Source organism: Electrophorus electricus, chromosome 10 (assembly GCF_041902795.1).
Source record: "Electrophorus electricus isolate QZ-2024a chromosome 10, ASM4190279v1, whole genome shotgun sequence".
NCBI classification, from domain to species: Eukaryota; Metazoa; Chordata; class Actinopteri; order Gymnotiformes; family Gymnotidae; genus Electrophorus; species Electrophorus electricus.
The window spans coordinates 21,230,044-21,257,621 of NC_137506.1; the positions used below are offsets into that span (position 1 = coordinate 21,230,044).

General features: G+C 35.3%; 1 protein-coding gene and 1 long non-coding RNA gene across 2 annotated transcripts in view; one reads left to right on the top strand and one right to left on the bottom strand.

The window, feature by feature from the left end:
* The first annotated feature begins 345 nt into the window (after nucleotides 1-345).
* Nucleotides 346-27,578, top strand: part of otofb (otoferlin b) — a 35,186-nt gene continuing 7,953 nt past the window's right edge. Inside the window, exons 1-42 of the mRNA XM_081722157.1 lie at nucleotides 346-455; nucleotides 1,375-1,440; nucleotides 2,309-2,368; nucleotides 2,564-2,681; nucleotides 2,777-2,831; nucleotides 3,104-3,235; nucleotides 3,438-3,500; nucleotides 3,594-3,678; nucleotides 3,814-3,976; nucleotides 4,139-4,325; nucleotides 4,425-4,611; nucleotides 4,796-5,019; nucleotides 7,252-7,360; nucleotides 7,582-7,756; nucleotides 7,864-7,984; nucleotides 8,068-8,168; nucleotides 8,262-8,352; nucleotides 8,465-8,581; nucleotides 8,672-8,824; nucleotides 8,977-9,157; nucleotides 9,257-9,381; nucleotides 9,491-9,625; nucleotides 9,720-9,881; nucleotides 9,971-10,090; nucleotides 10,198-10,359; nucleotides 10,450-10,612; nucleotides 11,247-11,314; nucleotides 11,437-11,466; nucleotides 11,670-11,795; nucleotides 11,925-11,985; nucleotides 12,406-12,503; nucleotides 12,702-12,839; nucleotides 12,927-13,064; nucleotides 13,198-13,325; nucleotides 13,505-13,675; nucleotides 13,830-13,990; nucleotides 15,234-15,376; nucleotides 15,674-15,762; nucleotides 15,928-16,026; nucleotides 16,155-16,396; nucleotides 16,501-16,679; nucleotides 17,407-17,507. Of these exons, the coding sequence (XP_081578283.1) occupies nucleotides 2,332-2,368; nucleotides 2,564-2,681; nucleotides 2,777-2,831; nucleotides 3,104-3,235; nucleotides 3,438-3,500; nucleotides 3,594-3,678; nucleotides 3,814-3,976; nucleotides 4,139-4,325; nucleotides 4,425-4,611; nucleotides 4,796-5,019; nucleotides 7,252-7,360; nucleotides 7,582-7,756; nucleotides 7,864-7,984; nucleotides 8,068-8,168; nucleotides 8,262-8,352; nucleotides 8,465-8,581; nucleotides 8,672-8,824; nucleotides 8,977-9,157; nucleotides 9,257-9,381; nucleotides 9,491-9,625; nucleotides 9,720-9,881; nucleotides 9,971-10,090; nucleotides 10,198-10,359; nucleotides 10,450-10,612; nucleotides 11,247-11,314; nucleotides 11,437-11,466; nucleotides 11,670-11,795; nucleotides 11,925-11,985; nucleotides 12,406-12,503; nucleotides 12,702-12,839; nucleotides 12,927-13,064; nucleotides 13,198-13,325; nucleotides 13,505-13,675; nucleotides 13,830-13,990; nucleotides 15,234-15,376; nucleotides 15,674-15,762; nucleotides 15,928-16,026; nucleotides 16,155-16,396; nucleotides 16,501-16,679; nucleotides 17,407-17,507 (5,138 nt within the window). The 5' untranslated portion in view covers nucleotides 346-455; nucleotides 1,375-1,440; nucleotides 2,309-2,331. The remainder of the gene's footprint in view (nucleotides 456-1,374; nucleotides 1,441-2,308; nucleotides 2,369-2,563; nucleotides 2,682-2,776; nucleotides 2,832-3,103; nucleotides 3,236-3,437; nucleotides 3,501-3,593; nucleotides 3,679-3,813; nucleotides 3,977-4,138; nucleotides 4,326-4,424; nucleotides 4,612-4,795; nucleotides 5,020-7,251; nucleotides 7,361-7,581; nucleotides 7,757-7,863; nucleotides 7,985-8,067; nucleotides 8,169-8,261; nucleotides 8,353-8,464; nucleotides 8,582-8,671; nucleotides 8,825-8,976; nucleotides 9,158-9,256; nucleotides 9,382-9,490; nucleotides 9,626-9,719; nucleotides 9,882-9,970; nucleotides 10,091-10,197; nucleotides 10,360-10,449; nucleotides 10,613-11,246; nucleotides 11,315-11,436; nucleotides 11,467-11,669; nucleotides 11,796-11,924; nucleotides 11,986-12,405; nucleotides 12,504-12,701; nucleotides 12,840-12,926; nucleotides 13,065-13,197; nucleotides 13,326-13,504; nucleotides 13,676-13,829; nucleotides 13,991-15,233; nucleotides 15,377-15,673; nucleotides 15,763-15,927; nucleotides 16,027-16,154; nucleotides 16,397-16,500; nucleotides 16,680-17,406; nucleotides 17,508-27,578) is intronic.
* On the bottom strand, nucleotides 19,566-27,265 carry LOC113572688 (uncharacterized). The gene is made up of 2 exons (XR_003410148.2): nucleotides 27,050-27,265; nucleotides 19,566-19,869 (listed from the first exon to the last, which is right to left on the bottom strand). It is a non-coding gene; the product is annotated as an uncharacterized LOC113572688 (long non-coding RNA).

Below are 27,578 nucleotides of genomic sequence, written 5' to 3' on the forward strand. Positions count from 1 at the left end.
CATTAAAAGATGATGCTCTAGCTTTAATTTGAGTTTTATAACCTCTTTCAAGTTTGCTTAATTCTATGTTTTATATCTTACATTGATGACATTTAAAGTATTACAGCTTTCTGCAGACAAGAAAAGTACGTACTGAAAGTTACTCTGTTTCATGTTTGGTAGGATATTTGCTCATTGGTAGCCCAATGAGATTGGTCTCAGAAGGATCTAATTCTGGTTACCAGTGTCTCAGGTTCAGTTCTCATACACTATTCATTGGTGTGTCACATCACCCTTACCCACCTTCATCCAAACCAAACTCTTTTTGAGGTACTTCATTTTTGTGGCCTTTCTGTCAAGGGAATGGCAATTTTCACTATGTAGGACAACTTGTTTGTGAGTCTAAGCATTGGAAGCATTGGAGTTTCTTCAATTTGCACATGTGCTGAAGAACAGAATATCTGGCCAATTTTATGGTATGTACACTTTGTTCACTACTGTACTGGACTGTTTTTAGGAAAGGCTCTGTAGTTTGTGCCACAATGTGCTACCAAAGCACAGCCAAAATCCTTAGACAATGTATTATTAGAAATCAAGTTATACTTCCATGAAATGTGTGTATCTTTTCCGTGAAGGATAGATTTGCTATCCTAAGTTACAGCTTATTAAAATTGTTATTTCCCAAGGTTAATAAACTCTCATCGCACCTTAATGAGATCTTCAAAAGCACAGCAGTTCCTTAGTGAGCTGAAACACAATCTAATGGATTGATGGTTAAAGGCCTCAAAATTCTTAAAAAATGTCTTTTTCAAAACTGTATAATTACTAATCACAAACCAGTATACACCAGGTTTTAGTGACTATAGTTGTGCAGAGGTTTATATATGGGTGGAATATAGTGCAAATGCAACTGCAAGTAGTTCTAAAAATTATTATTAATCATTTTTACTATTAAGGTCTACTGTTATTTGCAACATGTTTAGTATAACATAAAATAATATGCCTGAAACCTCTGTGAGCTTCACATTCTTAAAACGAGCTTTATCAGGCACATTGGAGATTTAAATATGACATTACTTCCCAGAGCTACAGAGAGGTAATAGAGAGGTAATATGCTTGTCAGTACAACACTGTTGGGCAAAAAAAATAATAAAAATGTATTTCTGAAGCTAAGCACTGTATAATTATAAATGATAGAATTATAATTATAATTCTCTCATTATCAACATAATCATAAATAAGATGGGTTGGACAAATGTTAAAGCAGTCTTTTAACAGTAATTTATATCCAAATGTTCACATATAGGATATTTAGTTTCCTAGCTCAGTTATGTGATGAATTAAGACAATGTTACATGTTCAACATTCACATAACACTTTTTGTTTACAAATTAGGAATGTTAGCCAGTTCCTCTGTACTCCACTTCTGAGAAAAACATAATATCAGCTTGGTTTATGTAGGTAAGTAATAGCTAATAACTAAGGGGATACTTACTTTAAAGTTATTTTACATGCTCTGTCATATATATATATATATATATATATATATATATATATATATATATATATATATATATATATATATATATATATATATAATCTCTATATGTGCACGTAGTTTCCACTATATCTTACAATTGCTAAATCTACCTTAACTCACTAAATAATTTTTTTCCATCTAAAACTTCCAAAGAAGTGTACAGGTTTTTGCTTTACTTGATATTTTTTTTACTGTCCTGTTGTACTCACTATGCTAATTAATACATATTATGAGTTAATTCATGTAGAGTTCATTATTTTGAGCGTTTTATTTTCTGCAAAGCTTTTGAAATGTATCCATTCCTTGCTGATGGATTAAGGTCATCCACTTGAATTATTAAAATCTCCTTTGAGGCCAAATTATCACAAGATACTAGGTTTTCTGTGCCCCATCACCTGAGATGGTTGAGTGGAAAAGTAGATGTGTATAAAACACATGAAATGACTCACTATAGCCAGTTCTAAACATTCACTGAACATTTAAAAGTTTAAAAGGAGTTTTTGATTTAAAAGAATTATACATTCTCTTAAATGTAGCTAAGTTAAATAGTCAACTTACTTTTATTTTTAGGTAAATAAAAATTGTTTAATATATTGAACAAGAACCAGTGTTTATGGGAACACAGGCTTCCTGTCTATGGTTAATTTTAGCTCATTTGTCTGTAGGTTCATTGTACTGTTAGGATTATAAAGGTACTAATACTAGATACTAATCTTATAATGTACAGAGCAGCTTCTGACAAATGATATGATATTTTCTTTTGTTGCATTTTCCCTCTCTGATGCTCAGAGGAAAAATTTTCATTAACAACCATGAAGCGTGGAAAGTCTCGTTCCACTGATGGAAAAGGTGAGAGTTGTAAGGTTTAATTCAGAATTGAGGACATGGAACATTTTGCATCTTATCATGATAGAGCTCAGTTACATTCATGTTTGATAGTCAACCCATTTAGTGTTATCTCTATGTATGGTCAAAAGTAATCTAAAGCACTACAAATAAAGAAGGAATGTGCGCAATAACACACCACACTGTTGGTATTCTAAGATGAGCCAGCCATCCTGGAAACAGAAGACTTGGACAGAAGGTTTAGCAAAAAACAAGATCCTGACACAATCTCACTGGCCTCTGTTACTGCTGTAACTACCAATGTCTCTAACAAAAGGTGAGCATGTTTTTCCTTATATCCATATAATTAATTAAATATCACATCAAGAGAAACATTTCACAAATAAACACATTTTATTCCAAATATTCTAGATCAAAGCCTGATATCAAGATTGAACCTAGTTCTGGAAGGCCATTGGATTTCCAAGTATGTTGTACAACACATATATTATCAATCAATATTTTGAACTTTGGGGCCAGAAATTATGGTCAGGGTCATAAATTACAGGGAACCCAATTCACAATGAGAATTATACAAAGCATTAAAATAAATTTACTGATGACTTTGAAAGTGTATTGGATTTCACATCAGTTCATCTGAACAAGCTGAACTGAAATTTAAACGCTAGTGGTTTCAAGTCTGCTGAAAATAATGTATGTAAATAGATTACTCCCATTTTCTCACCTTATATCTTTTAGATTAGTGTTACTGTTATAGAGGCCCGACAGCTGGCAGGGTGTAACATAGATCCAGTGGTCTGTGTGGAAATTGGTGATGAGAAGAAGTATACATCAATGAAGGAATCAACCAACTGTCCTTACTACAATGAGGTAATTATTGTCCATTTGGAATTCTAAGAATATCTTGTACTAGTAGTATATATGAACACAAATGTGCCTAAGACCTTCATTAGATTACCAAATGTTATGCCAAATTATTTCAGTAATTCCATTTCAGTACTCACTAAACATTTTTAAGAATCTACAATGCAGTAATTTTATTTAAATGTCATACCCCTCACTTCTATTTTAGTACTTTGTCTTTGAGTTCAATCTCCCTATTGACGTCATGTTTGACAAGATTCTGAAGCTATCGGTAAGTTCTTTTTTTAAACCATATAAGATGCTGTTTTACCACCCTGCAACTGCTATAAAATTATGACCACTCTTCACCATAACAACTCCATAGGTAGTCCACTCCAAAAATATCCTGCGAAGTGGCACATTGGTTGGAATTTTCAAGATGGATGTAGGAACACTTTATGCTCAACCTGGTAACAAGCAGTTTGACTCTTCTTACATTTGATACATGACTGTAGTAACGAGAGTGGCAGAACATCCTGTACACAATACAAGGAAACTGTATTCTTCTGGACATCGCCATGACTAAAATGTTTCCTCCTTTATAGACCATCAGTTTTACCACAAGTGGGCTACCCTCTGCGATCCTGATGACATCACTGGAGGGAATAAAGGCTACCTCAAGTGTGACATTGCAATAGTGGGAAAGGGCGACACTATCAAAGCTCAACTTAAAGACGTCGAATCCAAAGAGGATGAAGACATTGAGGGGTGAAAAAGAAAAAAACATTTTGTTTGAAGAAAAAAAAGAAAATGTACAATTATTTCATATTGAAATACCTAAACTGGTTCAATATATTTAAGTGAAATTTCTTTGTTTGTTTGTTTTTAATGATTGTTTGTTTTTAATGTTGAACTTGTTGAATATTTTAGAAATCTTATGCTACCAGAGGGTATCCCTGATGAACGACTGTGGGCACGATACTATTTGAAAATCTACAGAGCAGAAGGATTACCTAAGATGAACACCAGTATTATGGCCAATGTGAAGAAGGCTTTCATTGGAGAAAATAAAGACCTTGTGGATCCATATATACAGGTGCTATTTGCTGGTCAAAAGGTGAGCTTTTGCATGGTAGCTGCAGATAATATTCATTAGCTTACATCCCAATGTAGTATGCAAATAATATTTCAATGTGTTCTTTTTCCTGTGATATAGGGCAAAACCTCAGTGCAGAAGAGCACTTATGAACCAATCTGGAATGAGCAGATAATTTTCACTGAACAGTTTCCACCACTGTGCAGGCGTATGAAGGTCCAGCTTCGTGACTCAGATAAAGTAAATGATGTGGCACTTGGAACACATTTCATAGACCTGCAAAAGATCTCTAATGATGGAGACAGGGGTGAGTGATACAGTTTCTGTTCATCAGAACAATTTTTGTGTAAAAAACAATGCAGGCTTCTGCACTATGCTGTAAAAGATACATAAAACACTCTAGATACACTAAAGACATTAAAGAAAAAATCTGACAAAAACAAAATCAAGTTAAAGGATGTTGATGGGTATTGTCCTGCACTTATTATCAGGCTTTTTCCCAACTCTCGGCCCGGCCTGGGTGAACATGTATGGGTCGCTACGGAACTACACCCTGATGGACGAGTATCAGGATCTGAACGATGGCGTGGGAGAGGGGGTCTCATTCCGTGCCCGCCTGTTGATTAGTCTGGCTGTGGAGATGATAGAAATGTCCAGTGAAGAAGTTGTGATAAACTCTGAGGTGAAGGTGGAGGGGGTGCCCAACATTGCTGATGTAAGTATTCCATAGACAGAGGATAGTTTTGCTGGACAATAGCAATTGTTAATATTGTGGGTTCTTTTAAGAACATCATATCATAGTGCACTTTGTTCACACAGTTTTGTTTGAAATTATGGCATATGCAGCTGGGTAGAGGCAACATTATGCGTAGTCCTGTATTATGCCTAAATTTTAAAATTTAAACAGGCATTGCCTTTAGGTGTAATTAGGTATAATAAGATCATTGGATTGGAATCTTACAACATTAATAGGATAATTAAGGTTTAATAATAATACTATAATTAAACTATTTATAATTATATTACTAGAATTATACTATTTTTAGCTACATTAAAAACAAATTTACCAGTCCTAACCTACTGGATTTAAATACACATTATTTAAGATTTTAAGATAAGTTTTGAATTCTGTACCTGGCAAAACTTGAAGTCTAGTACTGTGTGCTTAATATTCTCTATATGTGAAAAATAAGGTGAGAAATCAGGTGAGAAATGTATTCTGTGCAGTGCAGTTGCATTGCAAAGTTTACACCTTCTGATTGTACATATATGTTTACATGTAAATGCGTTGGATTGGATATTACATTTGGGACAAGATTTGATGAGTGCATTGTGTAATTAAGTATTGTCATTATATAACACAAGTTGTAAGTATTGTCATTATATAACACAAAATAGAAGTGCACCAGACTTATGTACTAAATATATAAGGTGTGATGTAAGTCTAACACAAAAATGCAACATCCTGTAAACACACATGTACAATAACATGTACTAGTAGCATAATGTTACTGCTTTCATATTAAGCACAGTGGTCAAAATGTACATATGAAATGAACTCTGAAATGTTCAGTATTGGTTATAAAGTGCAAAGGAATATTAAGGTTTAAGGTGTTTAAGTGTCGGGGCTTTAGAGTGTAGTATGGAGATATGTATCTTATAATCTTAGATACAGAATAAACTGTACGATACAATAACTGACTTAGTTGGTAGGGGGTTCTGGTAGCACAGCACTATGCAAGTTTATCATAAAAATGTATCTGAACATCTGAAGATGATGTTTTGGTCAAATTAATCCAATATTTTGCTCCTCCTATTATGAGGATTTGGATTTCTGATGCATTTTAATAAGATGTAAGCATTCTTCAAAAGGGTCATAATTGATGGCATACCCAAAGCTTTTTTACATTCATCTACAGTCCATACTCTATCAGTGGGAAAACCTGTAGAATAAAAATAGTGAGTTCTCTTTTGCTCATGCACATGCTTTTTCACAGCCATATATATTACCACTTTTAATTCTACACAGTCCCCTTGTGCTCTTCTGTCCCTCCCTTAATCAAAATTCTGGTTTTGTACTTAGGAGGTTTTCAGGAATCTTTCCTTAAATTCACTGGATCTTGCCCTTTACTAGTCATGGTGAGGTAACAGGACAACATGCCAGGCTATAACAAAATTATAAAATGAAGCAGTCTTCTCTCAATCCCTAAAAGGATTAAGCTGATAAAGAGAGAAGATGAGAGGGGAATGGTTGATTGGGAATCGGTGGACAAGGACTCGGAGACCTCAGCTCAGATAACGTTATCACCTCTTGACCATGGACGGTTCTTCCATGGACACATCATACACATCATACCATGGCACAAAACAGAGCTATAGAAGCATTCAGAAGAGTTATAGAAGTATTTAACTCTTATGTGTAAATCTGTCAAACATAACACATAATCAGAAATAATTATAAATTCATATAAGCATATAAGATATATATGACGGGCATATGAATATCGTCATTATGTATGGTTTTAGTGAAAAGAAGAGGGGAAATGGTGTTCAGCAGCTTCGGTTTTCAAAATGGGAAGCTGTAACTGTGTATCGGGTGGAATGGTCGTGTGGACAGCTGGAGGCCACAGCTGGAATACCTGTTGTCCTTTATTCTCCTGAAGCCATTAGCCATAAATAACTTGCTATTCTGTATTTTCCAAACAAATGGATTTTGAAACAAAGTTACAGTGTATTTTACAATGATAAAGTCAGTTGAAAAGATTATAAAATGCATGCATGATTCTAACTGAGCTAAGATATGGATACATTCTTTTATACCTGTGTGGCATCTGATGTGTGTGTATATATATATATATATAAATCAGTTATTCTAACTTAAGGGAAGCAAAAAATATGAAAAGAAAATAAACAAGCATCGATCTTATCTCTGTGTACCTCAATGTAGAATGCCACTGGGAAGATAGAGGAGTTTTTTCTATTTGGAGCATTTCTTGAAGCAACCATGATTGACAGAAAGATTGGTGACAAGCCCATAAACTTTGAAGTCACAATAGGTAACAACATTTTTTAAAAAATATTAAGTCAGAGGAAAAGGCTTGTTTCTTGAATATTTTTGTTGGTGTAATGTATTTTCTGTTGCACAGATTTTGTAATATATCGTTTAGTTGGTTCAGTCTGTTTTTGCTGTTTGTGCTGTAATGATTCACTTAGTTCAATTAAAGGTTAATACGACTAGGAAAAGAACCTCTTATGTAAAGTGTCAACTCCATAATAGGAAATTATGGAAGTGAGGATGAAGCCCCAATCAAATCACAACAAACACGGAAGAAAGGAGGCAATTCAGAAGATTCTGAGCTCATCCAAGCCGGCAGTGATGATGAACTGGATTATAGTGAAGATCTAATGTCAGTGTCTTCTACCCCAGTAATGAAACCATTCATCACTGACAGGTGTGTGAAAGTTAAAAAAAAATTATTTGAGCATACTGCAGTCACTATTACAACACGATTAGCAACATCTGTTGTTTCTGTCATGTTAATTTCTACTCATTCTGCAGGAATTACTTCCACCTCCCATATTTTGAAAATAAGCCCTGCATCTATCTCAAGAGCTGCTGGCAAGACCAGAGAAGAAGACTATACAATGTTAACATAATAGAAAATATTGCAGAAAAAATGGTAAGTTACACTACTTATACATTGTAAGTAGTTCAATATAATGTTGTTATTTATGATTTTGTTGCTTTCCATTTACTTAACAGGAAGACGGGCTGAACGACGTTCAGGAGATCATAAAAACTGAGAAAGCTTTTCCGGAGCGTCGCCTCCGCGGAGTTCTAGAGGAACTAAGCAGTGGTTGCAGGTTTAAACTCCTTTTTGGTTTTTAAAAGCAAATTACTTTCTCCTCATTCTACGTTCATTTCATTTAATTGCATCATTGTCTTTTCTGTTCAAGTAATTTTCTAAATCTGGCAAACAAGGACCAAAACCTGGCAGGGGTAACTAAGCTGGATCGAGAAAGGCTGAAACTCTTAATGTGGGAGATGGTATGGTTTTCTAAATTTCCACAAAAATTAAGACCTCTAGAAATGACCAAAAGTTCATAGTGTGGTTGTCTTTGATGGTAATTTTCACCAAGACTTTGGATCACATCCTTAGGAAAACATGAGCCAACAAGCGAAATCAATGCGAACTCAAGTGAAAAAAAAAACAGTAAAGGATAAAGTGAAAGAGGCACATGACTTCCTCCAGAAGCTGAGATTCTTGGCTGATGAGGTAATATTTTTGTGCCTATATATGTGGTCCCAAAGCCAAAAAGTAGAACTATTTAAATTTAACAATAAATATTACATTTGTTCATCACAGCCTCAGCACAGCATTCCACATATTTTCATATGGATGATCAGCAATGGAAAACGCATTGCATATGCAAAAGTGCCATCCCAAGACATCCTTTTCTCTGATACACCTGAAGAGTGTGGAAAAGACTGTGCAAAAGTCAAGACAATTTTTTTCAAGGTGGGATGCAGTGCGGTAAAGTAACGATGTTTCATACACTGGACTTTGATTTTGAAAGGAAAATTGGAAAATGTTTTCTAAATTCCTTTCTAAATAATATGTTGCTTCTCTGTGAATTAAATTATAAGTACCAACTTCTTCATTGCCTTTAGCTTCCTGGCAAAAAGAGTTTTGGGCCAGCAGGCTGGACAGTGCAAGGGAAGACAGAAGTGTATCTCTGGCTGGGCTTGAACAAGCAGCGCAAGGACTTCTTGAGTGGGCTACCAAATGGATTTGAGGAGAAGAAGAGTGGCAAGGGGCCTGGCGCGCCACCAATCAGCCTCACCTACATGAGTAAGAAATCAGACATTATTTGACTAGCAAAAAAAATTTATTTGAAATGGGATATAACTGCATCTGTGTTGTAATTATTCCTACAATTGTTCACACCAGTGAAGCAGGTCTTCCAGCTGAGAGTGCACATTTACCAGGCAAGAAGTCTGTTTGCAGCTGATTTCTCAGGCCTGTCAGACCCTTTTGCCAGAATCTTCTTCTCTTGTCACAGCCAGGTGACAGAGGTAAGCTTCTCCTCACCATAATGAAAAGCTTTTTTAACACCTTCAGCCAAAAGACTGAGAATTAAGCATTCAACTAATCAAACTAAATCACATGACCCCCTCTTTTCAGATTATAAGCGAAACCCTCTGCCCAACATGGGATCAGCTTCTAGTCTTTGACAATGTCGAGCTATATGGTGAGGCCAGTGAACTGAGGGATGACCCTCCCATTATTGTCATTGAGCTCTATGACCAGGATGCAGTGGTATGCAATAAACCTTTTAAATATTCTATTCTATATAAATATGATTTCTTGACTTTTTTTCTGGGGCCAACAGTGCATTTTTCATGTGTTGTAGGGCAAAGCTGACTTTATGGGCAGAACATTTGCAAAGCCAGTAACTAAAATGTTTGATGAGCATTATGGGCCACCACGCTTCCCTCCTCAGCTGGAGTACTACCAGATCTTCCGTGGGAACTGCACTGCTGGTGAACTGCTAGCTGCTTTTGAACTGCTGCAGGTAATAGGACCACAGCAAGGATAACTGAAATGTATTAATCAAGTCTAAGAAATTGAAGAAAAAAAAGGGATTTACAATAAATCTTTCAGATTGGTCCAGGTGGTAAGGCCGACCTGCCTCCCATAGATGGACCTACAGATATGGACCGTGGTCCAATCCTCCCAGTTCCGATTGGTATTAGACCAGTACTTAGCAGATATCGCATTGAGGTAAGGGACTCCATTCTACATGCAAGTGTGTATAAGTGATTACTTAAAAACATTAGTGTCCTGAGAACATCACAAAACTGAACAACCGACTGAACAAACTCCTGCAGGTTTTGTTCTGGGGCCTAAGAGACCTGAAGCGAGTAAACCTCTCCCAAGTTGATAGACCACGTGTGGACATCGAATGTGCTGGGAAGGGGATACAGTCATCTGTCATTCAGAACTTCAGGAAAAATCCAAACTTTGCCACTCTTGTCAAGTGGTTTGAAGTGGTGGGTTTCAACTGACAAGTAAATATCAATAAAGGCCAATGATGTTCACTACTGACAATAATTGTAACACTGTTCTCTATTTTTCACTAGGACCTACCAGAGAATGAGTTTTTCCATCCTCCTCTTAACATTCGAGTGGTGGACTGCAGAGCTTTTGGTCGCTTTGCTATGGTTGGCTCCCACGCAGTCACATCATTGCGCAAGTTTATTTACAGACCTCCAGACAAGACTGTCAACAACTGGTCTGCTATGGGTGTGTACTCTGAAGCCAAAGTCAATGTATTATTGAAATAATATTGAAAAAATAATCTCCAAAACAAGTGTATCTCGTAGCTTTAGACCAACTTTCTAGTGGGTCATGTGCCTTTCATGAGTCCTAGAGCCCAAAAACTGACCTCATTGTCAGTAAAAAAGAAATGATGACAAAAATTCTTTCCACCTTGATGGTAAGAAATGTAAGACTCTTTGAGTATCATAAAATATGGTTTCATATATACATATCTGCATGTTTCATCAAAAACTGTTCCTGGGTGGCATAGAGACTTTACTGATGGGCTCATCACTACAGCTCCCCTGCTACAATGTAGTTGTTTACTGTGCAGAGGCATATACTGTGCCTTGGTCCTCTCAAAGTCTCTTCCTCTCTTTTTCATTGCCACTGTCACAATGAATTGCTCTTTAGGGGCATTGAACCAGATTCTCTGTATATATGATTTCAGACAGCTGCTTTATAGGTACACAAAAAAGAGATATACAAATAAATATGAATGTTTATGTTTATCTGTGTTTATAAATATGAATGCTTGTGTGTTTATGTTTAATCATATGCACACTTTGTACTCATAGAAAGGGGTCTTACATTGTGTTTTTGAATATTTCATCTACAGAAGAAATTGTGATCCACACAGGGGACCCTGTTGTGAAGAAGATGGAGACAGTGGTCAAACTTGACTCGGTAGGCTGGATACTGCTTTGACTCATCTTTTTGACTTTTAAAAAAAAATTCTTGCAATAAAACATGCATTCTAAGAAAATTGATTAAATTATAATTGTTCTTGTTTCTGGTTGCCCCAACAGGCATCTGATGCTGTTGTTAAGGTTGATATGGTGAGTACATGACTCTGTACAGGTTAGGCCTTCTTTCACACTCTATGATGGCACATTTTTAGCTGGTAATAATTAAATTGCAAGGCAGCTTTATAGTATGTGATATACTCTGTAATTGTGTATGCATACTATGTAAGATAGGGCACTGGATTGTCAGTGTCATTATTCATGCGATTGTCAGTATGCTCATTTTTCGTAATCAGGATGATGACAATGAAAAAGGGAAGAAGAAGCAAAACAATGATGAGGATGCTGAAGAAGAAACTCTGGATCAGACCATGCTGGACTGGTGGTCCAAGTACTTTGCTTCCATTGAAACACTCAAGGAGGTAAGAGCCTTGGTGCATTCTCTTCCAAGAAATGTGGAACTTCTGGTGTTGGCAAAGACAATTGATCTGTTAAGCAAAATTATTTTATAGTATTAGTGCAAAAGAAGGAATATGTTTCTCTCTATGTAGAGTTTAAAAAAGCAAGAGGGGCAAAAAGCAGACGAGGAACAAATAGACTTGGACTCAGATGGTAATGATAGCAATATTCATCATGCACTCATGAAATGCAGTGTAATGTGTTTTATCTTCAGAAATAATACATGTATACCAACATGTAACAAGAAAATTTTGTTTCAGTACATCATCTATCCCAAACCACATCTGCTAACTAGTAACTGATAACTACTATCATTTACAGCCTTTATTTTTTATAATAATTGTCTAGTTTGTATAAAGCTGTTGAAGTGAATTCTAGTCAATATGACAGAATTGTACATGCTGATCCATCTTGTGTCAGCCAATAAAAATTTGATTCAAATGCAGAGTAAGAATCTAGTCAGAAAAACAGATGATAAGCCTGTATTACCTGGCAACTTTAATGAAGAATCCATTTATTTAAAGTATTATGTGCACCATTTATAAACTTTAATAAGTAATTACTATATGAAAGGTAACAAGAAGAAGAAGGGAAAAGCCAAGGACAAGAACAAAGCTCCACGAACGGACAGCGAGCCTGAGAAGAAAAAACAAAAAATGGATGAGCTGAAGGTAATCTTTTTGAAATGCTTTTTAAACTAGCAAAGTAATTTTGGATCAAAGTGTATCTTTTTTATACACTGCTGATTTGTTTCTTTCTTTCTTTCTTTCTTTCTTTCTTTCTTTCTTTCTTATTAGACAGATACTCTGTCTTTACTTAATAGTTCAGAAGGTGTTTGAAACAATGGGGTTCTTTTTTCATTTGAACAGGTGTACAACAAAGAGCTAGAGAATGACTTTGATAACTTTGAAGATTGGCTCCATAGTTTTAACCTTTATCGAGGAAAGGCTGGTGACCAAGAAGAGCAAAATGAAGCTGATGAGGACAGAATTGTTGGTAAATTCAAAGTAGGTCCAGTTAAATAACTAAAACAATACACTTAGTTGTTATATACCTGCTAGATCAAGCTAATTGTCATATGCTGTTTATTGCAGGGCTCTCTATGTGTGTACAAACTGCCTTTGTTAGATGAGATGGGAAGAGACCTCAATCATGATTCCACCATGGGCATGTTCCAGAATATTCCACCAAATGAGCCAATCAATGTTTTAGTTCGGATCTATATCATAAGGGTACATATATATTTATTTATTTGTTTATTTATATATAAGCATTTAGTACAGACTGTGAATCTGTTAAGATTCACAAAAATCCTTGAGTTTTCAATGTGAATGTGAAATTCTAACTGAACTGAATTTATCATAGGCTACGGACCTGCACCCTTCAGATATAAATGGGAAAGCAGATCCATACATTGCCATTAAACTGGGAAAAACAGAGATCAAAGACAAAGAAAACTACGTCTCCAAACAACTTAACCCTGTGTTTGGAAAGTGAGTTTGTGCTAACATTGGAGGATGGAATTAGGGATATAAGAAAAATAAGCAGTAATCTATAAATTGCTGTAAAATGATAATTAGAGGATTAATAAGAGGATCTAGCCAGACTTCAACACAGCATGCCAGACTTCTGAAAATATGCTAGACACCAAATTGCTTATCTTCAATCCTAGATCAATTGACATCGAAGCAACATTCCCAGTGGACTCCACCCTTACCGTATCCATTTATGACTGGGATTTGGTTGGCATTGATGAACTGATAGGGGAAACCAAAATTGACCTGGAGAACCGCTTCTACAGCAAGCACAGGCCTACATGTGGTATCCCATCAACCTATTCAATGTAGGTGTTCTCTTCTATTCTTATACAAAATTGTCCTGCACTATAAAAGGCTGCATTATAATCTAACTGAAACGTTTTAAGCAGTTATACTATCATTTAAGATGGACTAATTTTTGTATGTTTCTTTTTACCATTTTATTCATTGTTTTGTTAGCTATGGCTACAACGTATGGAGGGACCCAATGAAGCCAAAACAAATCCTAGCAAAACTTTGCAAGGATGGCAAATTAGATCCACCCCAGTATGGCCCAGGAGGAAGAGTAAAGGTGGCAAATAGAGTTTACACAGGACCCACTGAAATTGAGGATGAAAATGGTATGTTGCTCTATTTTTTAAAGATTACTAGATTAATTTTACTTATTCCTGTTTTATGTCATAAATGCCACTTGAAGTCAATAATTCCTTCATTTAAAGCTTTCTGATTCTGTTCTTCATATGCCATGAAGAATAAACAAAATAAGAGTGATTTAAATTGAATAAAAATGACAGAATGTGCTTTTAAAGCATTAGCATTACATTTACATTTACATTTACTGCATTTAGCAGACGCTCTTATCCAGAGCGACTTACAAAAGTGCTTTGTCATTTACTCATAGAATATATCCAAGTACAGTACAGTAGGTTAGAATTAAACATACCAATGAACTAGAATACTGTAGAATACAGGGATGAATGCTGATACCTAGAAGTGAAAAATACATAAGGTCTATATTAAACAATGATAAGTGCTATAAACAATAAGTGCTAGAGTTTCTTGAACAACATAAACAGTGCCCTACAATAAGTACTAAATTAGTCAGTCAATAAGGAAGCAGTGTCAGTTGTCCTTTAAATATTATGCAAATAGATGGGTTTTCAGCATTACATATGTAAATATCCAGATATCCAAAATATCCAGAATTGTTCCTCTGAATTTCTAGACAGTAATGCTGTTAGACAACAATAATAACAGATCACTGAGGTAGAGATTTAGAAACTTTATTTCCTCCAGCAATCAGTGGCAAGTTCCCTTTCCCCAACCATTCTTAATCAAAAAGGTTCTTGTCTAAAAGTTATTTAAAGTAATGTTGCAAGTTTAGGCAAGTTTACACAAATCCGTGGGCATATCTTTGCTTTGAAGAGTGCTAGGGACATGAATGCGGACCAGGAGTTGCATAAGCTCATAAAGGTTTTATGGCTGTGTTTGTCAAGCCTATACAAGAAGTGTCAGCATTATGGTTTAAGATATATTTGTAGTGCAGTTATTTATTATTTATTTTAATAAAAATACATCGTTTAATTTCACAAAATTTCAGTTTGCTACATTTACTATCTCAGCGTTGTGTCAAAATATGAGCACAAATATTTTCTGATTCTGTCATTAGGAACATTAGAAGCATTTTTAAAACATTAGGAACACCTTTAAAAAGTGGTGGGGACATGTTCCAAGCGTACAGTACACAGCATAAATAGGGACTATGCACAAAGTGGTCTTAACACAACATAAATATTCATGATGATAGATAGATGCCATCTGACACAGGTTTGCTATTGATTAATTATTATCATATTTTGACAGGGCTCAAAAAGCCAACAGAGGAGCACCTTGCTTTAGCCGTGCTTAATCATTGGGAGGGCATTCCAAAAGTGGGTTGCAAACTTGTCCCAGAGCATGTCGAGACAAGGCCTTTATGGAATTGTCAGAGATCTGCGATTGAGCAGGTCAGTCACCTCCATCAGGCTCACTTAAAGGAGTATCAGTGTGTGACCCTTTATGTTTTTTCTAATTTGCTACACCATTTTTTTAAACTTTTTTTTTCAGTGGCCCACAGGTGCAATTCTAATACAATATAAATGTAATTACAATAATCATAATAAACGTAGAACTCATCTTGTGATATTCTATAATAATAATTCCATTAAAAAAACATCCGAATTTTAATAGAGGCCAACTTCTGTACACTCAGTATAAAAATGTGGCATTATTCCAAGAAGGTGTTCAGCATTCTCATTGTGTAGGGAAGAGTTGAGATATGGGTGGACATGTTCCCAAAGAATCAGCCAGCTCCTGGACCTCCTGTTGATATTTCACCAAGGAAACCAAAGAAGTAGGTCCACACAAAATCATGTTTTTGTTGTTGTTGTTGTTTGTTTTGCTGTTGCAATGGTATTTCTACTGAATATATCCAGAAATATATGACATCCTTTAAGTTTTAGAATTAATATATTATTTAAGTTGACAATTTCAAGTATTGGGTTTTTTTTACTGACAGGTTTGAGCTCAGGGTGATCGTCTGGAACACAGATGAAGTTATTCTGGAGGATGACGACATATTCACAGGAGAGAAGTCAAGTGATATTTTCGTGAGAGGGTATTGTGCTTTTGCTGTTTTTAAAAAAGACATCTTCTTGTATGCACCATGATCACTTATGCTGGCTATGCCCAAACTGCATAATTGTTTATTACTATTGTTCTAAATATGATTTTTGGATTTTCCAGATGGCTTAAAGGACAACAAGAAGACAAGCAAGACACAGATGTTCACTACCACTCCCTAACAGGAGAGGGAAACTTCAACTGGCGCTTCATTTACCCCTTTGAATACCTTATAGCTGAAGAGAAAATCGTCATCTCAAAGAAGGAAACCATGTTTTCCTGGGATGAGACTGAATACAAAATCCCTGCCCGCCTGAATCTACAAATCTGGGACTGTGATCATTTCTCTGCAGATGACTTCCTGGGTGTGATTCTTCACTGGTTATCAAATTATTTTCATAGTTAAATATAAATATTTTTATCCAGAATGAATGACTGTCCTTTCATGAATACATGTGTTTCCATACAGGTGCCATTGAACTGGAACTGAACAAATTTGTTCGCGGTGCAAAAACAGCAAAACTGTGCAGTATCGACATGATTCTCAAAGAAAATGAAATGCCAAAGGTTAACATCTTCAAAATTAAAAGAATCAAGGGCTGGTGGCCACTTGTAGCCAGGGGTGAAGATGATGAGATAGAAATCACGGTACGTCTATAGAACAGTCTCTTTAAAAATTATTAGCACCCTCAATTAAAATTCAGAAAATGCATAAACATCTTTTGATTTTGTGATCATAGCACCAATGTTGTGGATTTGAAGATACAATTTGAATCATTATCCTACTGGAAGATCCAACCATTATCTGGTTTAAGCTTCTTGGCAAAAACATTTAGATTTAAAATCTCCTTGTAGTAGGAGTTTATATTTCCTAACAAAGTTTCAGGGGCCTTTGGAAGATAAATAGGCCACAGCATCAAAGATCCACCATAATACTTCACGTTGGGGATTTGGCAATTTTCTTCATGACCATCATCCCTCTTTCAGGCCAAACCCACCATGGGCGTTTTTCTCATCTAACCATAGAACCTGTCAAGGTCCCAGTAATGCTCATGAAAGTCCAGTTGTTTAAGGTGGTATCTGTTTGACACCACAGGATATCTTCTGGCATGTATTTCAAATGGCTTCTCTGCTATCAAATTATAGTTTTGGAGAGGTGGCGCCAAATTGTAGTGTGGAGATTTGGTGACCCCCAAACCTCTGCAAAGATCTCACTTTGATCTTTGGAGAGGTGTTTGCCTATGGAGGACACTGTAATTTCTCTCAGATTAAAGCATACATACATGATGATGACAAGTTTAAAAGACTAAAGCAGTAGTAAGCCTATGGCATTGAATTTGGAATGGACAGTTAATTGCTTATATTCATCTTTTAGGGGAAAGTAGAGGCAGAGCTTCACCTCCTGACAGCTGAAGAGGCTGAGAAGAATCCTGTTGGTGAAGGACGCAATGACCCCGAGCCTCTGGAGAAACCTAAGTAAGAGATCATAACACCTTTCAAAAACACTTAATGTCTTCAAAAACACTTCACAGTTCATGTTTATCTTTTAAAAATATTTTTTCATCTAAAAGTGAATGGTTGTAATATAGGTTGTAATATAGGTTGTAATAATTTTACATATTTGAACTTCTATTATAATATTATAAATTTCTCACCCATGCGCAACTAATGGAAACTATTTCACAATTTTTAATCTTCCTAAGGTTGTTTAACTATAAAATAAGAATATAATTATTAATGCTTCTAAGTTAATTAACATACTAAAAATAAAACAAGCGATCTAGCTACAGCTTTACTCTGCAATAGCAGACACATTTTTCTTAGGCCATAGTCTGGCTTCCTATATGACACCGTAAAGGTCCAACCTGTGCTGCCTTTGTAGAGCAATGACTGGTATAGTACTGTCGAGCACGAAAGGAAAGTGAAAAGCCAAAGTAGGTGAAAGTGAAAAGAGCCAACAGGAAGGTAAATGATAAAAAACAAAACAAAAGAAACTGTTGTTCATTTCAGTTTATTCGTTGAGGAATATGTTGCCTTTTGTTTGAGCATGCTGCTTTGGTATCTCCTTCGTTTGGTTTTTCCAGCATTTTGCCCGTCTGTGTTTTCCTTTGTTTGAGCACCCCATTTGGACATTTCCTTTGTTTGGTCTTTGTCCCATTGGTCATGTTCTCTGATGTTCTTTCCCATTGGTCATGTTCATTGTCGATCATTCCCACCAATACTTGTGTTTCTAATGCTAAGTTCCCACTATATTATTTTATCCTTGATTTTCCACTGTCTGCAAGTTTGTGGAGAGAAAAGGGAAAAAAACATATAAGAAGCAAATTGGCTTTTGCTCAGGGTTCGAAAATCAGCTCTCGATCGCTATATGTGAAATACTCAATTATGGGGTTTTTAATACAGGCAAGAAAAATGGCAAGCCAGTCAGTTTTTTTTTTTTTTTAATAACTGCATATAAGTGAATTGTAACTGTTATTTTCTTTGCATTTCACATTTTGTTTGAACTTATTTTTTGTACACTTCTTCCCTTTGCATTCCTCTCAAAATAGTAGTGCAAATAAAAGGAGGCATTCATAGTACAGGTTAAAAAAAAAAAAATTTAAGTTTATTTGTAAAGGAATTGCTACAAGGAAAATCACAACTCAGTCTGTTGCAATTGTTTGTTGCAACTGACTGTGGCTTCATCTTTAGTGATATGCAATTAAAGACCCCATTTTGACAATAACTCGCAGATGCCCAAAAAATGTCAAGCAGGCTAAATATCTACAACTGTTGGCATGTCCAAATCCTATAGTATGAAGAGTGTTAAGACCTGGTTATGACTGGCAGTGACTTTGACAAAGTCAATGAGAGTGTAAGATACAGGGTGAAGGAGAAACTGGGGGGAGGAGTTGTACATCAATCATGGCTACAGCAAAAGTTCTTTATCCTCCTCGTTTCATCACAAATCAGCACACAAACGATTGCTCGCTTCTTGCTGATGTCCATTTTTGGAAGAAAAAGCTCTGTCTTGTCATTCCTCGTGTCACTTCTCGAGTGATTTCATGTCAATGTAGTTTGGAGACCAGTCAGACTTGTCAAATGGTGAAAGATCTTTTAATGTGATCCCTCTTGCTGATAAGTCAGGTAACATGCAAGCCACAGTGACTTCAAATTCCTGATTATAAGACGGAAAGTTGTATAATGTAAACAGTACAATGATCTGATAACTTGTCATGTAATGTGTCCATGTCATAGGTGGTGCAGTGGTAGTTCACCGCTGTTCCCAACTTCCCTGGTTTTATCTCCATGCTGAAAAGTCTTCATGTACACCTAAACACCCTCACTTTTGTACTGGTTTCTGTTTCTTCATCTACTTATTAACCTTGCTCCATAACATTCCCTCACTCACTGGCTCCCACCAGTGAGTAGTCTGCACTTTAATCTGACACGCAACTGTCCCATTACAGACATACCATAAAGAAACGGTGCAGGCAAATATTACTTCTGATTATTGCTTGTCTGTAGTGATGACTTCAATACTAACATCGAATCTTTGTTTCACATTGCTTTATTCAGATGCTTTTAAACCCTCTTTTCCCATCATCTCCCAGCTGGACCGTGTGTGGTCTGTAGCTGGGAATACTTGAGAAATACCAACTGCAGATCGTACTCGCCATTCAGTCCCCTTTGCAGAAGTAATGCAATCCAGTGGTTCAGTCGAGAACTACCATAGTGAACTTGCCTGGCCAATATTGCCTGGGGGAATCCATGATCCAGCGCAAGATCTTAGACGAGGAGGCTGAATACATACCTGGATAGAAGAACATCAAGCTTTTGAACTCACCAAATTGGAACACTGCGACATGAAAAAGGGAAAATTTTAAAATAAATAGATCAATACATAATCCTGCAAAAAAAATCTTATTAGTAATACAGAACACAGAACAGAGTCAAATGAAGATTGACCAAAAGTATTTCTGAATAGACTGAAAATTTAAAATAGCTTATCATGTAAACGCAGGAAGCACAGAGCACTATTATTCACAAATAGAAAGTAAGCTTTTCTGCATACAATATCTGGATCTATATCAACATTTATATCAACATACTTTGTATGGTAAGTGCCCTAACCTCTGCTTGTATGATTTTGCTTTCATTTTTCAAAAAATAAAAAAATTAAAATTCCCAAAGTAATGCAGACTAAATTATTGTATATTGTTCTAAAGTCACTGCAAAATTAATTCAATTACTAAAATGAATGTTTCATAGTGGACATTTTAACTATGTAAACTAAAACAGTTCTATACTATAGTTATTATGAAAATATTGATCAAAATTAAAATAATTCTAAAGTGTAATGATTATGAAAATATTAATCAGCTTGAATAGGCATACCTTATTTACTTTGTAAACAAGATTTCTAGACTCAAATAACATCTAAATATAAAGTTAATAAGCATTCATATAAATAGAAATATAACACCAAATGGCCTTATGGATAAAGTTTTCTTGTATTGCCATATTCTACTAAGATTATTTAAATTGTAAAGTAAACATGTTAAGATTTGACAGTTTGTTAGTTTTTTAAATGCTTCTTCAGTCTTTAATGTTTCTTTTTCTGTCCTGCCAGCCGGCCTGACACAACCTTCCTGTGGTTCATCAGCCCACTCAAAGCAGTGCGATATCTCATCTGCAACACCTACAAGTGGCTGATCATCAAAATTGTTGTGGTTTTGCTGATATTGGCAATGCTGGCCTTGTTCATTTACAGCATGCCTGGGTACATGGTAAAGAAGCTACTTGGGGCCTAATAGGCAGTTTCACTAAACCTTTGTTTTACACTGGCCTCACCATGGATGTAGAAACAAAGATTTTCCACATAGAAGTGATGTGACCTATCTCTAAGACTATTAAAACTGTATTGTTTGATCAAAAACTTTTTCTACCCTCCTAACCAACTCATGTCTTTATCTTCAATGTTACCTCCCTATTAACTCTGTATGGACATAAACATTGCTAATAAAATAAGGATTTGATAACAGTAAAATACTTTAATACAGCTATATGCAACTGAGAAACTGTGTCCCTAAAAATTAATAGGGAAGTAATGCAATCTTTTTTGAAAAGTCTGTTTCTTCATTGAACCCGTACTTTATCTGCTTTTCACAATCCATGTTTTATGTTTTATACTTCTAAATGTAGATGTGTAGGCTAAATAAACTTAAAATAATGCATTTATAATGCTAAGGTTTTGCAAAGCCTGTACAGAAAGCAAGTAAAATATACAGTTGTAGACATTTAATAAAACTTCACCACAGTGTATACTTCACACATACATCCATAGCCGTACCCACCATCAAGGTCAGCGAGGTCCGGACCTCGGTATTTTTTTTGAGGTGTATATAATAAAAGTCGTGAAATAACTGTCTAAAAACAACTCTACTTTGTGCTGCAAAGATATTGTACAACACTAAGATAACCGACTTTCTCTTCCAACATGAATCACTGGCGTAACTGCTTTACCATGGGTGGAGTGAATGATATGGTCGTTACTACAGAATCTTTAATAAGTTGATCTTTGATTATTTCAACAATTCAAACAGGAACTGAATTTGCTGAAGCATGACACAAGTAACTAGACAGCTTAGCTAGTTCAATGTCATTCATTCCCAGAGATCGAATGTGTTCAAATTCCTTTTGAGTTATCATGCCAGCTAGTTAGTTTCACTTTGGCGAATTAAATCACTAATTAACATTAATTCCATCCATCCAATGTCAGACTAATAACTAAACCTTCAACAAAAACTGAAATACTTTCATTTCAGTTTGTGTAAAGGTTTGAAATGCATGCTATAAATAAGGTACCCCTATATATTGTATTTAACATTTACATATACATCTCAATTGACATATAAGAATCGCCCTGGCATTTGATAGAAAGGTAGCTAACGTCTAGGCAACATAGATCATGAAACATTTTTTATTTAATGTTTATTCATATTTGGAATATGTGATGGTGTATTGTCAAAAATCAACATTCATATATTCATGTCATTTCAGTGAATCTACATATAGAACTCTAGCAAACACTGCCATCTTCATGGATAATACACACACAAAACATTTACCTATTGCTACCTATTGGTTATTAATAGATTTTAGTGGTGTCTGTAGTGTGAATTTCCCTATACTTGAAGAATTTAATTAAACATTGTCAACATTCATTTTCAGTTGTTTCATGATCATTTTAGCCTCTTCCGTATTTCAAGGCTGTAATGTGGATCAATCAATGTAACATTTAACCTGATTCTCATGATTTGTTGTTTGACATCTGCATACATAGATGTGCAGTCAACATTATTTAAAGGAAAAAGTGGGAGACATGGTCTCCCTGTAATAGCTGTAAGAAGCATTATTGCCCAGACATTAGCCTACTATATGGAATATGTTACTGATGAAAGTCTGAGGTAACCATTAATGTATTTCTACACCTTAAAAGTGCTTCAGGCTTAGAACTCCTTAGGGCAATTAGAAAGAGACCTACTACTCTGACTCATTTTGGAACAAAATTGGCCATGTGAAAAAACATCCTGATTTAAATTGATAGATGTGTGGCAAATGTGTGGCTCTAGAGTACATGAAAAAACTCTACAATCATCTTCAATTTTGTATTAAAACAATGTCATTTGATTTGCTTTGCACAGGTTTGGTTTAGAAGTGGGGGGTTTTTTGTTTTGTTTTTTTCGTGTGGTTCATGTTGCTGAGGCCTCCAAATCCTTCATTTTATTAGTCAGTTCAAAATCAACTGACTAAATGAAGAACTCAGGAAGAAAAAGACAACACTGATTTATTATTTGATAGAAGAATATGGAGCCCACGAAGGGACCAAAGGGGTATTTCACAAAGAGGGTTCAGCAAATGAATGTGTTAACTTAAAGTTCATGGAAAATAAGGGTTTTCAGTTCCAAAAACTGTGGTAGCATATGATGTGAAGCTACCCTGCTATATAGCAGGTTTACTGGACATAAACCAGTTAATTGTCAGTATACTGGCCGAATCTGCAGCGCAAGCACTCCTACAAGTGTTCTTAGAGGATTAAATTGATGTTGTGGATCCATATTAATGATTATGAAGAATTATTAGACTCCATTTAAACATTTTTGATGACTTCACTAACCAACCATTTGCAAGCCAATTAATCTTTTGAATGTTCTTCATCATCACATTTCACATGACAGACTACAGGATCGTGCAGTTGACCTCATTTTAACTACAAATTGTATTGTTATTCTATTGTATTATTAGGGTCCAAGAGCTTTAGTGCTTGGAACCCTTTGTTTTGTTGGAATTTTTAGAGTTCAAACACACTGCTTGAAACCCTATTGTAACTGCTCATATTTTTGTTTAGGGTTTTGTTTATTATTTTTGAAACCCTAAAGTAATTGCTCGCATTTTTTCTAATTATTTTACCTAAACGCAGCAAAAACCCAGAAAAAACAAAATTTGCAGCAAGGTTCAGCAGGTGTGAAATGACTCAGCCAAGTGAAGGGACCTTCATAGGCACAATGGTGGTGCTATAGTGCAGTCCTTTGCATTTTTATGATATTCTCCCACTATAAGACATAAAAACATAATTCTGCTTTTATTGCATTCCTTGGCTCAACTCTGCCCTTTTAGGTTTTTGTTTTGTTTTGTTTTGTTTTTGTTTTTGCTTTTTTGTGAAACCTACTTTGTGAACTAGTTCTAGGCTTTTCACCCACTCAACAAAATCTTGGTGTCAAAATATTCAAAAGACTCTGATCCTCAATAATCATCAAAACAGTTTAAAAAATGTAAACAATATGGACACCATATGCAAATTAATCCTTCAAGAAGTTAGCATATTTTGTATAAACAGTTAAAACTCATAAATGCTTCATCCAATTTTGATTAAATTTTACAAACGTATGAAACTTATTCTAAGGTAGACTGTTGTATTTGGTGAAAGTCAATAGGCTTACATTTAAATGCTTGAAAACTATATTTCAGCATCTCAACATCAGATCAAGATGAAACTTTGCCTGCTGCATCATTGAGCTATAATTTACAAGGTTAATTAAGGATTAACCAATATGTCAAAAATTGTGAAGTCCATTGGCCAGTCAGCTTTCAGAAGATATGTGACAGGCTTAAAATGGACCCATCACAATGAAACATAAATAATTAAAACTTAGGATACTTTAATTATCTTTGCAACTATAAAGTTTCAGAACATTATGTGATTACGGGGTCTACTCAAGTAAACCAAGCACAACATATTTTCAATTAGGAACATAAAACTGGATTCAAATTATTATTTGCTGGAGTCCTAACAACTCTGCAATTATAACTGCAAATTTAGTAATATATATATATATTTTTGCATTAATTAATTGTAAAACTTTACACTTTTCGAACTAGTCCTAGGATATTCATTCAGTGATCTCAAATTAGGTCTTGTAATAATCATCGGTCTGAAACAATAAAATTATTTGAAAAAACCTTTATGTACCTGCAACACATTGAGCAAATAAGTTCCAGGATGACTTTTCTGAGTCATATCACTGAAAATCTATCATAGTTTGACTGATGTTGACCAAAATGGACAAATCTATTCAATATAACATTCAGAGGAAAAATATAAAGTTTGAGACAAATCGGTCACTGTGACGTCTTACAGGACACAGTTACCTAGATGGGCAAAAATAAGGAAACATAGTTCACATAAACATAGAAATTTACAGCCATACATATAATGATAGTCTGATGGTGCCTGCATAGTTTGAGCTAGTTAGGATATCGGGAGAATCTACAGCACACAATTAACTACTTTGCATCACAGGCCTTGTGTTTAAATACCTAAATGGACAGAGGTCAGGAAAAGTAGGTCACATCAACACAGACATTTTCAGACATACATGTAATGACAGAATGAAGTTGACTGCCAAGTTAAATCCAGATCCCCCATCAAGAAACTCTACAGTGCACAATTATCTACTTTGCATACAATCACAGGCTTTGCTTTTTTACTTCAATGGACAGAATTCAGCAAAAGAATTTAGCAGTGAGTCAAATCAGCATAGAAATTTACACACACTTATGGCACAACACTCTAATCATGCTTTTCAGTTTTGACTGTGACTTGCTTGCTTTTTATCCGTTTTTAAACTGTTAGAAATGATGCAGCTCTTAGTGTTTGCAAGGTGGACTCAAATAAGAGTTAAATAAGCCAAACACCTTTGCAAATACAAATACAAAAAAAAAACAAAAAAAAAAAACTAAAACTATTCATGTTAAAAATAGCATTTTAGCTATTATGATTTGCTTGAAATCTATGACTTAGGTTCAAAGTTAAATACTGTATGTGCAAAATTAGGTTGATATCATCTTTCAAGACCCTTCATGAAATTACAGTATAAATGTGAGCCTTTCACAAATTTTGACCACATGAAGCAGTGTCTCTTGAGCCCAAATGCATCAGATCAAAATGTATATACATAATTATTTCATATGTGTGCTATGCTACTGTCATATGTCACTAAAAACAAAGAATTGATCTTGTATTCTTAAACAGCAGTTACACATTGATGTACTGTCAGCAAATTGCTTTAGATTTTACCATTACTATTAATAACAGAGAACCAGTTGTACAATGATACAAGATTTAATTCAGATCTGACTTATAAACCTTGTGGGCCCCTTGTGCTTTATAGGCCCAAAAGTCTATATGTGCTTTAACCTGGAACTGCTTCTTGTGGCTAGATTTATTCTCTTTCTTGGCTAAAAGGCAATGTACAGCATTCTACCCAGAAAGACCAAATTTGGCAGCAAAGTACAACAGGAGTGAAATGAGGGTTCCAAGTAAAGGAATGATGGTGGGGCTAAATTTAAATGTAAATGTAAATGTAAAAATGTGCTACTGTGCAGTGTTACACATTTTGGTCATTTCCCCCACGCACGATAATACATAGACACAATATTCCACTTTCAGTGAATTTCTTGACTTAACCAAACAAAAAGCCTCAGGAATCATTAAGCTCTGCCCACTTACATTTTTTGCTAATTTCATAATATGCAAAATTTACTTCTGTGAACTATTCCCAGGGTTCTCAACCAATCTCCATAAACGTTTCAAATATTCAAACATTCACAAGAGTCTGAACTTCAATAATTATCAAAAACATTTTGAAATTCCAAAAAGTATGTCCGCCTTATGCAAATTAAACCTTCAGGAAATTTGCGTATTTTCCATAAACAGTTAAACTCTTCATCCAGTTTTGTTGAGTGTTGCGAATATAAGTAATTACGGGGCACTGTACAAACTAGTGTTTGAGATATGTTGTACAAGGGTCATTAAGGATTAACCAATATTTAGAAACTCGTGACTGCTATTAGCCAATCAGTGTATGCATGCATTTGACAGGCCTACCACTTACCACTGGCTGACCAATCATCATGAAACTTAAATGTTATAGCCATATAAGGATTCCTTGTGATTCTATGACGTTTTAAAGCTTTTGGCCACTAAGTGGTGTGCTTGTTGATTTTTAAAGACGCGCACCACGCCTAGTGGCCATATGTTTTGAAATATTTTCAACTAGGAACATAAAACTGGATTCATGTTTCTTTTCAGGAGTCCCAACAACTTTGCAGTTACAAGTACTTAAAAAAAGCACAATTTTTTTGCACCCGTTAAAAATGAGCTCTTTTCGGACTAGGGATTTGGCCCAATCATGTCAAAACTGGTACTGCAATGATCTGTTGACTATGTAGGTAAATAATTATCCAAAAAAAAGTTTACATTTTTACTGTCCATAGTAAACGCATCTACCGATCAATCATTTAAGTCTTGCCATATATATGACTTGAATTGTTATAACTCTTTAAAAAAAATTAATTAGGTACGTACAAGCAGGTCACATTTACACAGAAATTTACAAACATGTAATGTCAAAATCAAGGTAAATATCGGTAGTTCGGGTTGATTAGTTCGATGTTGCTCGCACTGAAGATCTCACCTCGTCTGGTGATGAAACGTTTGCAACCGAAATGTCAAGATCGGAGAACATCGATGTAATGACAGAATTATGTTGACTGCTCGGCTGGAGCCAGGCCCACCAGAAGGAGGCTCTAGAGTATGCCATTAACTACTTTGCATTTAATCTAAAGCCTTGTGTTTTCTTAATTAAATGGACAGAAGTCAGCAACAGTGAGTCAGAAAAGCATGAAACGTCAAGCACATGTTTGGCATAACAATCTGGTGACACGTTTTTGTTTTTACCGATTGGCCTGCAGAGGGCACTGCACTGCATTATCAGCTTTTAAACCTTTTGAAACTCATGCTACCTTTTTTGTTTGCGACGTGGAAACAAATAAGAGTTTTAAAAGGCAAACTATGTCACTTTATGAAAATATTCTTAAACAGCAGTTAATGCTCTGTCAATTCAGAGGAAACTTGTACAGTTGTGGCAAGCCAACATATGGAATGAAATATCATGCAAAATGATATTTCCTAGTAACAAGAGAGAAACAGTGAACCTTAATGTT